Raw genomic sequence first — 12,710 nt, forward strand, 5'->3', positions numbered from 1 at the left:
GCGAAAGTGTGCTTTATTACACTATGCATGGTGGTAGAACGAACGGTATTTCTTTTCTAAGATGCCGTATTCAGTAACGTCTAAGCCTAATTTCGATTAATCTATGACAGAAAACAAACGACGGTGTCTGTGACCTAAATTAAGAATCCTTGCACAGGGCTAACTGACGCGCTGTTCTTTTGACGTGTCAGCCCCCTCCATTAAGAAAAAGGTTACTAGAAAAACAAATGATGAACAGTTTGATGATGGTTTATGTTCGGATTAAATATCTTCTCTAGGTCAATATGACCACCTCATTTCTACTACCAACGAAAGTTTAGATCAGTACATTCAGAGGAAGCTGGCAAGTCAAGCGACATTCCACGATTGCATTATGGGAATGTAAACACTGCCAACATTACTGTGTCTCTGTAAGATTTTGAGTCAAACTATGAGACACTTTATCCATCGGAAAACATAAACGTAATGTTTCCACAGTGATGTTGGCTGTGTGGTGCAACTGCAAACCAAGAAACAGGATGCGATGAAGCAGTTTACTATGGGAAGCTGTATGAGGCGATGGCAACTGACATCCATCGTGACGTCGGTTACATTGTGACGTAATGCAAACAAGTTCGATTACGGGGGGTGGGGGGGCTGGGGGGGCAGACTGGAATGGCGCGGCGACATCAACACATTGTGACGTAATGCAAAAAGTGCACATTATCGTCTGATAAAGTATTGTCAGCGCCTTCGATCTTTCGCCGAAGCATCTTAGAATATTTGACATGTGACAGATTCAAAATAAAATAATGTTTTAGCAAGTGGAAAACCGAGTAAATAACGCAATTATGCTGCCTAGATTCACACTGATTTATCACTGGGATCTAGAGAATTCAGCAACAGCATTCGATAGTTCTGTTATGATTCATTCACGCATTCAGTAACTCAAAAAGTATTCGTACATGAATATGATACATTGTTTATGGATGAATATGTTCAAGACAATGTTTCCAATGTCAAGAAATGCGTTTGTCTGTAACAAATCAGAACAAGGTTTCCCGTTTTGAACTCCCAAGACATTTACGTCCTGAAAAGAAATACCAAATTTGGTTTCCCTATCCATACTGGTTGCTTTTGAGAAAATCTGTCCCCATCAGCCACAGACAGATGGACCTCAAACCTATATCCTTGTCACTTCATGTGAGGATGTCCGCAACTCAACCGACATCCAAACTTTGAGCTACAGACATCCTCATGTGATATAAAAAATGGTTATTCTTCAATACATAGACATTAATAAGCAAATGCAGTGCATTCAATATCCTTCCATCGAGGTTAATCAGTGTGTCAAATAATCTGGATTGTACACACATGGAAGGCTGTTTATTTGTGGGAAATAATCGCCAAGTAGGTTGCGTTATAAACACTTCTGACCACTTGCAATAAATGACCAGTCTTCGGTTCAGACTCACATTCCTGGCCCGAGCAATCTCTCCTCCAATGGCCCCGCTCTGTGCCTGTAGGTGCTGGAGTCCACTCCCAGGGACATGCTTAGCTAAACCCTTTGATGCCTTCCCACTGTTCTCCCCGACTGAAACACAAACAAGGGACAGGTCTGTGTGCAAAACAAATCTGAATTTTGTAAGCCAACACCTGCTATCTATGACTGAAAGATAGCTGCTCACAGAATTATTCACTAGTCTGAAATTTGAATGTAGACATGACTTTCATCATTATGCTGTTAATATGAGAATAATTTTACAAAGCCATATTGTTGCATGATTTTAAAGTGTGTTACAACTTACCAAGTTGGAGAGAGTGACACATTTACAAAATAACCCACTGAAAATTCACTAGCCTGTTGGGCCAGTGATTAAGGAAACTTACTGGTGGTGTAGGTATGTATCTCCACATAGTTTGCCTTACGGTGGCAAGAAAATGGTGCCATCACTGACGGTATATATGTTACAGAAAACACTTCTCCTTGGTTTTGGTAGATAATGTCTACCCCCTGGCCCCTCAGAATTTCCTTCACCCCACTCTGGTTTTACACTGTCGAAGAAAAACCTGGGAGGCGTGTTTACTCCTATACAACAAACTTCAGGTACTGGGGACCTATTTTATTGTGGAGTCTTCAAAGAACATTTCTGAGTGAGAGACTTTGGTTCTACGCCACTTTTAGCAATATGCCAACAATATCACAGCAGGGGACACCAGCAATGGGCTTCACACATTGTACTCATGTGGGGTATCAAACCTACATAGCTCCTCCCTGTCCAGCGTTGAGGGCCCTCCACTGAACAGGTTTTTGAAGAACCCCTGCTTCGGTGCATCAGGAGTCTCACAGGCCAGGAACAAGTCCCCAAGCATGTCATTTAATGTTTCACTGAAAGTAGAATCACATATTCAGGTCAGGGAGGATCACCAACAATAATGTGATAATAGAAATTGGTTCATATTTATCTTTCTCACATTACAAGCAAAACATACTGTGCTTTCAATGTCCAACCATGTTATTTCCCTAGATGACCTAGTGATACCTTCATTGTTAAAACAGTGTGTTGACTTAACCAATCCTGACAGGAGCACAAAGAAAATAGCTGAGGGGCAGGATGGGAACTCAACAATGTTATATATGTACATTGTCAAGCAGTCAGAAACAGCTATTTTACTGATTTCTTATGAAAGGTCGAAATACATGTAAAGTGGTAGCTGTCAGAACTGGCACCTGTCCAATTCTTTAAATTCTTAACAAATTCTTTAATTTGCCACAAAATATCAGTGCTGTCCCTGGCTAGTACATTCATCATCAATTAAAAGTTCTGCAATCCAGCAGCTGTCAATTCCATCTCTAGATGAAATGAGCTGCCCGAATATGTGTTTATACAGTAACCAGTGCTGTCTAAACTGGCACGACATCAGGAGTCGGATTGATGTGTATTTTCTGCAATTAATCTTACGTTGAAACTGCACGGTTGCTAACAAAGAGAGATTTATCTTAGTTTAGCATGGGTATATGTGTACATGTAACTAGTTTGTTGGCATAGTGATATTGTGATACAACAATGTGTGTGATGTGACAGAATTGGTTCAGTTTTAACTGAAAGTAACAGTGTCAAGTCTACAATCCAGCACGCTTTCTGAATTGATGTTTTCTTAATTCTCGACAAGTGTCGTTAATTGCCTCGACATGTAAACAAGCGACAGAAAACCTAGATTTTCACTAAGACAGAAGTTAGAAATCACCTATCCGCCTGCCCGCCCCAGTATCTGACTGAACATTTCACAATGACTTTGTCTCGAGCTGGTCTTTGTGGCATGTGACACTTGTTTGCTGTTTATATATCTTATGTTTGTTAATGCCAATTCAATGCCAATTATAAGAAATGTTCAATCTGAAATGTGTGTTTCATTTCATTCTATAGATCCTATGAATCTTCGCGGGGTCAGACAGACACCTGGAACATGCAGAACCAGAAGTCCTGTTACTTTTTAACACCAATATTCCAGCTATATGGCGGCTGTCTGTAAATAAGCGAGTGTGGACCAGACAATCCAGTGATCAACAACATGAGCATTGATCTTCGCAAGTGGGAACCAATGACATGTATCAACCAACTCAGTAAGCCTGACCACCTGATCCTGTTAGTCGCCTCACACAAGCATAGTTGCCTTTCATAGCAAGCATGGGGTGCTGAAGGTCTAATCTACCCCGGGACCTTCACGGGTCATATGAGAGTGGTCTACAAATATTCGAGCTGAGCTAGACAATCCAACAACATAACCATTGATATACACAACTGGGATACAATGACATGCATCAATCAAGTCAGCAAGTCTGACCACTTGTCGCCTCTTACGACGAGCAAGCTGAAGACCAATTCTAACCCCAGTCTTCAAGCAGGCACCTCTTATGATAAGCACAAATTGTTCAACACCAGTTCTTACAACTGGAAGTTGTGAGTTACCTAATATCAGCAGAATAGGTTATTTTCTGAACCTCTGTCGGTGAACACAGATACAAGGCATGACCACTGTTGCTAAAACAGAATGTTCGGGCTACCCTGAAAGCAAACAAATAAACATTAGAACCATACAGTAGACCAATGGCTTTGCAAATGAGGATGTTCATGCCATCTTTGGAAAGCACAATTTAACAGGATTACTGGTGTCACATATTTGGAGTCAAAACTGGTGTTAGAGCATAGGTGAACAATGGAACAATGAACGGTGAACAACAGTGGATTCTAAATCACAGACCAATGAAAGAGGGACAGCAGTGGATTGTATACAATACACCAATGAAAGGTGGACATTAATGGATTTTAAACAATGGACCAATGAAAGATGAAGTGGATGATAAGTCATTGGTCAATTAAAGGTAAACAGCAGTGGATTGTGAAAAATGGACCAAAGAATGATTTGCAGTAATGGATTGTTAACAATGGACCAATTAAAGGTGGACAATAATGGATTTTAAACAATGAACCAATGAAAACCAATGAAAAGTGGACAACAGTGGACTGTAAACAATGGACCAAGGAAAAGTGGACAGTGGAGTTCACGCAATGGGTCAAAGGATAGAATACAGTAAGAGTTTATGAGCAAGATGTACCTGTAGTCCGTGAGGGGCAGGAAGTCCACGTCTAGGATTGGCTTCAGACTTGGTAGACTGAAGGCCATAATATGGCCATTGGCTACATAACACATCAGGCACACGCTATCTGTAACAGCATAAAACACACTGTAAACACTACAGTCAATATATTAGAATGTCAAGGAGTGAGTGAGTTTTGTTTTGTGCCGCACTCAGCAATATTCCAGCCATATGACAGCGGTCTGTAAACAATCGAGTCTAGACCAGACAATCCAGTGATCAACAAAATGAGCTTCGATCTGCGCAATGGGGAACCAATGACATGTGCCAACCAACTCAGCAAGCCAGACCACCTGGTCCCATTAGTCGCCTCATACGACAAGCATAGTCGCCTTTTATGGCAAGCATGGGTTGCTTAGGGCCTATTCTACCCCATACCTTCACAGGTCAGAATGTCAAGGAAGAACTATACAAAAAACACACACACAAACCAATGGTTTCCATAACCCAACATTACACATGCACTACTGAAGTTGGTTTAGGACCGAGGCAGATCACGTCCAACAATAAAAAGGAGGATAAATAAGTGAGTGAGTTTGGTTTTATAAAATACTCAGTATTCCCCTATTCCAGTTTTATGGCTGCTATCTGAAAATAATCCTGTCTGGGCCAGACAATCCAGTGATAAACAGCATGAACAAAGGGAGAGAATGTCTTTGCATGTGTAATTAATTCCGAGTGCAACCCCCTTTCACAAATGCAGACATGCTTGATTGTACATTCTGCAACCTATGAATGTTCCCCAATAGCAATACTTTTGATATTTTTTCACAATTACACTCAATTTGAGAAGAGACTGTCAAAGAAGAAAACTTTATCTAAATCCATCAGGGTGCTGATCCACAAAGTGTTCGTAATGTTACACCTGTTGTAACTCCATGGTTGATCACAGGCTTACGAATGTTGTACAGTTTGGGAACTAGAATTTGATGCAGATATTATCTAACCACTAAAATTATAAATGCTACTTCCAAGACAACTGACCTGAGCATAGTGTGAAGTACACAAAGCCTACCTCTAATGGCCACCACTTCAGCTCGCACAACAAAAGAAGTCTCTGTGATTTTCACTTTGTAAGCACATGTTTGTGATGGAAGGGACATAACTCTCCCCTGCTTTTCAGAACAGATGATGACAAACTGGCGATCGCTCATCTCTGTTGATGATGTTGGAGATATTCGCGGTTTATTTGATAATGACATTTGCCCTGGAAATATAAAATCATTTGATTACTTTGCCTGAAAACACAAAAGTTTGTTTTAGGAATGTATTTTACTAAAAAAATAAGCATCAATCCAAATGGAAAAACTTATACCCAGCATTATCACGGAAGTGGATACCAGCCATGAAGGGAGTCAAAGCAACGTCTTCAGTGTCATGAGTCAATGAGCATGATTTTTTTATCCCATTCTAACCACCAATTCTAACACAGATCAGGGGTTCAAAAATATGTTGAAAAGCCACTTGCCACAGGGCAAGTGACTTAAAGAAAGTAACTTGTTCTGACTAATTTTCCACTTGCCCGGACTTTAAGACACAATGTTTAATGTTAATGTTTACTGGACTATTTATACGAAAGAGTGATAATTTCACTCTCACTAGCTCTACTCTAATATTTTTATTATTGCGAAATTTAACAGCTTCATTATGAGCAGATAAGAAATGAAATCCAAGATCATTTGCATTTTGAAACCGTAAGTGGAAATTATCTAGTAGTCCACAGACAAGAAAGATACCATTAATTGATTGCCCGAAATGAAAACTGACTTGTCCCGGGCATCGGGCGATGGGATTTTTTAACCCCTGCAGATCTTCAAGGGTGAGTTCACCCTGGGTATTGACAGTTTTGTATGACCTTGGTTTCTCATGAATCCCCAAAATATTTTTATCCCTGAGATCCATTTTGTTATGTAACATTACAGACAGTAGATGTCTTAAAGCGTTCTTAGCACTAAGGTGACCAGACCTCCCATACCTTCAAACAGACTTTAGTGCTAAAGTTGTTTTGTACAGCATCTTCATCATGAAATAAGCTGAATGTGAGTGAGTTAGTTTGAGTTTTATGCAGAAATGGGCTTCACACTTTATACCCATGTGGGGAACTTGAAACCTGGATCTTTGCTTAACTCAGGGGGAAGAGTAAATAGATCATGGAATTGAACTCCCAAGAATTGGATCATGAGAAAGAAAGCCAACTGTGGCACTTCAGACCAATGTGATCCTATTCCTACCTAACAAAAACAGCATGACAAGAAAGTTTCTATAAACTAAAAAACTTAGCAACATCGGTTACTTTGATTGCCAATATTACTATTTTTCAGAGCCTTCTCGTTGCTTTCTCGGTTCTCTCTCTGGGGTGACTCCTTCCAAGTCTCTGATACTGATGGTATCAACACGCCATTACAGTCCAGAAACGACATCGCTAATATTGCTCCTTTCAAGCGGAAGATTGTCCCTGAAATGATCAATGAGACAAATTATACCCTCGACTAGAGAGTCAGTATACACCACCCCAGACTAGACAGTCAGTATATGCCACCCCTTGACTACACAGTCAGTACACACCACCCTAGACTAGACAGTCACCATACACCACCCCTAAACCACTAGACAGTCAGTATACACTACCACAGACTAGACAGTCAGTATACACCACCCCAGACTTGACTATGCCCCATCACAAGACAAGAAAGTCAGTATGCCCCACCCTGAGACTGAAGAGTCAGTGTGCCCCACCCCAAGATTAGACAATCAGAACGCCCATCCCTAGGCTAGAGTCAGTATGGACCTACCACTGGGAGACACAATGACGGGTTGTGAGAGCCTCTGTTCCCCTGTGGGAGGCAGATTCAACACTATCACAATGACTGAGCCCAGGCTTGTTCCCACCCACAGACATGGGCAAGTGAAGTTGTCTGCAAGAAACATATATATGTGAAACAAAATGTGAAACACAACCAACTCATTGCTGGGAAACAGAACTTTGTGACTCATAGTGAGCGAGTGTGGTTAGACACCACCTTTATTCCAGCAAAATAATGACAAAGGGGGCACCAGAAAAGATTTCACACTTTATACCCATAAGGGCAAACCCAGGTCTTCAATGTGACTTCTAGGTTACCCCACCACTCCTATGACTCAAATCTTCATCATGATTTAATCTTAAATCTTTGAAAGAAGAGATTTTTAAAGTCAAAGACACATTTATTGCATAAATTGTTCAGAAAAAGAGACTTTTCAAATGAGTGATTAATTTCCTTTCACTTAGATAGCATCAAAATCACAAGCAGTTACAAACATTACTCTTGAATAATCAGGCGCACAAGAACTGCAGCAACACAAGAAAATGTTGATAGTTAAGATTCCAAACTGAGAATCAATTCCATGCTTTCAAACAATGGTAAAATCTGAATTAAATGAACAAAAAAAACCAAGCTTTTGACAATTATGTCAATCAAAATAGTAGCTCATAAGCATTCAAGCACCATGAAACTGGAAATAATAAACTTGTAAAACTTCATCCCTTCACTTTATATTGGCACCTGAAAGAGTTGTTAGCAATTAAGGTGTGAGTTTTACACTGCTTTCAGCAATATTTCAGCAATATCGTGTGGGGGCAACAGAAATGGGCTGGACAAAGTGTACCCATGTGGGGAATTGAACCTTGACCTGCTCTAACCACTAGTTCTACCCAGGACCCCACACAAGGTCATTGGCAACAGGGCACCTGCTCTTCCCAAGCCTTTATAATGGACTGGTGTATTCTGTGAGTACCAGGAACATATTCTCAGCTGGATTCCCTTTTGGCGGCCAAGCTTGGTAGCCTGGGGATCTGGGGACTTATTCTCTCTTGATTCCACATAAATGAACTGATGCACTTGTGCATAATCCCATTGCCTTTTTGCACAGTAAGAAAACTCAAACTGAATATATTTCCTGAGAGGAACAAACAAAGGTTGAGTTTATTGTGGCTCTCTCATTCTAACGAGGTACCCAATTCACAGCTGGGTGGACTGTGACACAGTCACGGTACTTTGTCCAAGTGTACTGCACGTTGCTGTACCCGCAAATAGAGGTTTGCACATATTGGCCACCATCTGGTCATATACCAACAGATTTGTGTGTTTTGTACACTAGGGCACTGCCGTCATGTAGTGTTCTCCTATTTGTTTCACTCAGTATCATATATACATACAAGCGTAAACTGAAATCCATAGAATTTTAAAACCTGGTTTCCAGTTTTCTAACTTTACTCTCATTTCATATGCATAATATATAAAAGGAACAAGACTGGAAATATTGCTACTTTTGTTTTGTGTAAGGTTACTGCTAAAAGATATCACATCAACTTGCAAATTGTAAATCAAAAATATATCCGTAAGTCCTCAACAGCCAGACCTTTTTTCAACAAAAAATTATTTGAATAATTACAATAACGAATTCCCAAGTGCAAATAGGCCACAGATGTGACAGAGTCAGCAAAGAAGGACATACAATACCTGAAGCAGTGCAGCACACGAACAGCCACACATGCAGTGAGACACAGGTACCAGCCATAGAAAACATGGGATTAGTAAAAATGATAGCGACCTTCTCTACCTGTTTTCCGTGTATATGAGTCAGCAAACATCAACGACTGGATAGCTTCCTTCGACACGTTCTCCAGGCTAGACATGCTGGAACTCCGAGATCGTGAAAACGAAACACCGTCCGATTTATCTGTTGAATATAATTAATATTTGGATGCATAGAGGAAATTTTCATTCCAGGAATGCTTATCACAGCTACAAGGGGTTTCAAAGTAATTTTATTTAGAAAGTCTATCTTACTTCATTTCAATATAAGTAGCCATATTTTATTTGTTTAAAATGGAACATTACCAGCTTACCATGTCTGTCAAAAGACAGCAAGAACTGATCATTTGTATATATGCAAATGAACGAAATGCCCTATTACAAGGCAAGAAAGCATTTAATGCTTATTTCAAGAGATTGGTGGTATTGAAGTGCAAAGATAAAACAGAGAATAAAACCAACAGATCACAACAAATGTTGACATAAGACAAATTTTTGAAACCCCTTGGTTTTTATGTCACATGCTAATCAGCCACATAATTTTTTTCCAACCATCAGTAGTAAATTCATAATCCCCAAAAGACCAAATTTTAAAACATTTTCTACATGAGTTTTAGACAAAATTTGCATTGTAAAGGAAATGAGAATAGATTTCCTTTAAAATGTTTCGAAGTGATGGTTTCATCATAGGTCAGCTTATGAAGGATTAGAAGAGCTTATAGGCCAAGAAGAATTTTTTTAAAAGATAAATGGAATAAATTTCATTGAAATGAATTACCCAGTACTGACATATATCAGTCATATACAAAACAGATATCAGCATTCAAACCAAGAGTGATATTTTCAAATAATACTAAAGATTGATAAGCAGGACAGGACCAGTTTTAATCAGATTATGGTGGCTTATCAGTTGTCTTAGGAATATCATAAATTAATTGCTGCAGTTTCATAATTCATATTTTTAGTAACGATTACCACGGTTTCAATCAATGACGATGAAAGAATCAGTCAAATGCAATTTATTAGTGTGTTTCCAGTAAATGACAGAGTTATCCCCCTTTGACCAGTTTTGCACCTTTGGATTTTTAATCCTCTTTGATTCATAAAACTGACTATCATTTTCAACATCAAATGTCTCTCATGGTTGCCAGTTCACTCATCATGTGACATTTGAAAAGTTTCAGACAGCTGAACTCATTTTTTAAAGATGAAACATTTTGTAGAGATCAAAATATTAAAATTCAAAATGTTTTAACAGGTGATGAGAGAACTTCTAATGAATTGTAATTCACTTCAAGACGTTCTTCAACTGTAACACTGACATACCAATGGTTGGGTCATCCAATCAATGAATGCCTTAAAAAACAATTACACGCCATTTGTGTGCCCTAAGTCATAATGAAACTAATACCCCAAAAAAGCAACTTTACTCATTTTGTGTGCCCATTAATGCTGGTGATTTTATGAATGTTTTTATGGGAATGCAATTATGAAACTGCAGCCAAACAATCATATATAATGACACATCACCTCTATGAAACAAGTGCCATTGCATCACACCTGTAATCAACAGATGCATTCAGGTAAACAACAGGTAATGATTGCTATCATCATGCTTGGAGGAGGTGATATAAGTTATACAACTTCTGGTGGTCCATCAAGTTCATTCCACTTTCTTGTCAACAATATCCAGAGGATCTGTTAGGGTTTTTCCCCCAATGAATGGGATTGAATGTATTGCAGTATTACTATGTAATTTTAAATAGTACCCTAACAGGTCCTCATAACTACCATGGTGCAGAATTGCTAATTTTACCTTGCACAAAATGCAACACAGAACTGTTTCAGGAGAACATCAAATTGTACCAGTACAGGTGAACAAATTTAGACTTCGTTTTTTTTTCCAGATATCTAATATGTACCATTCCCAAACACACAACATGAAATGCATGCAATGAAAACAGGAATTCTACCCTCATTAATTCTATAGGGTACACTGATATTCCATGACTGAAGCAATGGGGGCATAATTTTCTTGTCATCTAACCACAGGGGTTCAAATTAAGCCACTTGCCACAGAGCAAGTGACTTCTAGAAAGTAACATGTCCTGACTAATTTTCCACTTGCCCTGAGTTTATGACACATTGTTTGATATTAATGTTTACTGGACTATTTATTGAAGAGTGATAAATTTCAAAAGACGATATCTCTAAATTACTGTTATTGCTATTGTAATAGTGACATTATGAGCAGATATGAACAAGTAAGATACCATTATGTGACTGCCCAAAATGAAAACTGACTTGTCCCGGGTGTCGGGCAATGGGATTTTTTAACCCCTGAACCAGTATGAGATTACCATGATCACATGATTCAATCAATTTAAGGATTCACCTTTTTCACCCATAATGTCCAATATATGGATGGTGATTCTTCTCTATTTTTCCAGTAAAAATAACTACATTCAACAAACCTGCATTCAACAAATGACCCTACTGGTGCAAATCTTTAGTTCCAGTTGTGTCATCACTAGGTTATGCATTGTTTTGTTGATGAAAACACACTCAGTAAAATTCTAGCTGTATGTCTGTCACTCTTTCTCATCACTACCACTCAAATGTCATTTGTCATTCTTGTTTGTCATTGTTCATCACCCTTTACTGTAACTATCATCCATTCTCATAATTTTCATTTTGCTTACTGTTTGCTATCGCTGTTTATCACGCTTTTCTTTTGTCATCATGACTATCATTGTTTGTCATTTCTTAACAATGAAATTGTTTCTCATCTTTTCTTACTGTTTGTCCTTCTATGCAATCCTTTCTTTATAACATCATTGCTTCTGATTGTTAGAAGTCTTTCTTACTGCTTTTCATTGCTTCTCAATACTGACAAAATAGACTGTTCGTCATCCTATCTTCTTTTTCATTGTTTGTCATCCTTACTTACTATTTGTCACTGCTTACCGTTTATCATCCTTTATTATTGCTGCCATCCTTTATCACTGGCTGTCATTGTTTCTGTTCTCTCTTACTGCTTGTCATCTTTACTTACTGTTTGTCACTGTTTCTGTTCTCTCTTACCGCTTGTCATCTTTACTTACTGTATGCCATTGTTTCTTTACTTTCATACTGTTTGTCATCCTTTATCATTATTATCATTTCTGTTCTCTCTTACCATTTGTCATCCTTACTTACAGTTTCTCACTGTTTCTGTTCTCTCTTACTGTTTGTCACCCTTACTTACTGTTTCTCATTGTTTCTGTTCTTTCTTACAGTTTGTGATCCTTATTGTTGTTGTCATTGTCTCTGTTCTCTCTTACCGCTTGTCACCCTTACTGTTTTGTCATTGTTTCTGTTCTCTCTTACCGTTTGTCACCCTTACTTACTGTCTGTCATTGTTTCTGTTCTCTCTTACCGTTTGTCACCCTTACTTACTGTTTGTCATTGTTTCTGTTCTCTCTTACTGCTTGTCATCTTTAATTACTGTTTGACGA

The 12,710-nt window shown here is 38.8% G+C and overlaps 1 protein-coding gene across 9 annotated transcripts in view; it reads right to left on the bottom strand.

Moving 5' to 3' along the window:
* LOC137286501 (syntaxin-binding protein 5-like) overlaps window positions 1-12,710 on the bottom strand; it is a 125,206-nt gene that overhangs the window by 7,358 nt on the left and 105,138 nt on the right. For 5 of the 9 annotated variants that reach the window (XM_067818408.1, XM_067818414.1, XM_067818411.1 and 2 more), the window contains 8 exons: window positions 9,230-9,358; window positions 7,432-7,554; window positions 6,933-7,094; window positions 5,655-5,846; window positions 4,598-4,706; window positions 3,951-4,046; window positions 2,244-2,368; window positions 1,455-1,573 (listed from right to left, as the gene is read on the bottom strand). In XM_067818408.1, coding sequence (XP_067674509.1) covers window positions 1,455-1,573; window positions 2,244-2,368; window positions 3,951-4,046; window positions 4,598-4,706; window positions 5,655-5,846; window positions 6,933-7,094; window positions 7,432-7,554; window positions 9,230-9,358 — 1,055 coding nt within the window. The remainder of the gene's footprint in view (window positions 1-1,454; window positions 1,574-2,243; window positions 2,369-3,950; window positions 4,047-4,597; window positions 4,707-5,654; window positions 5,847-6,932; window positions 7,095-7,431; window positions 7,555-9,229; window positions 9,359-12,710) is intronic. The other 4 variants (XM_067818415.1, XM_067818406.1, XM_067818409.1 and 1 more) reach the window with 3 other exon arrangements.

This window comes from Haliotis asinina, chromosome 6, assembly GCF_037392515.1.
Source record: "Haliotis asinina isolate JCU_RB_2024 chromosome 6, JCU_Hal_asi_v2, whole genome shotgun sequence".
Lineage (NCBI taxonomy): Eukaryota > Metazoa > Mollusca > Gastropoda > Lepetellida > Haliotidae > Haliotis > Haliotis asinina.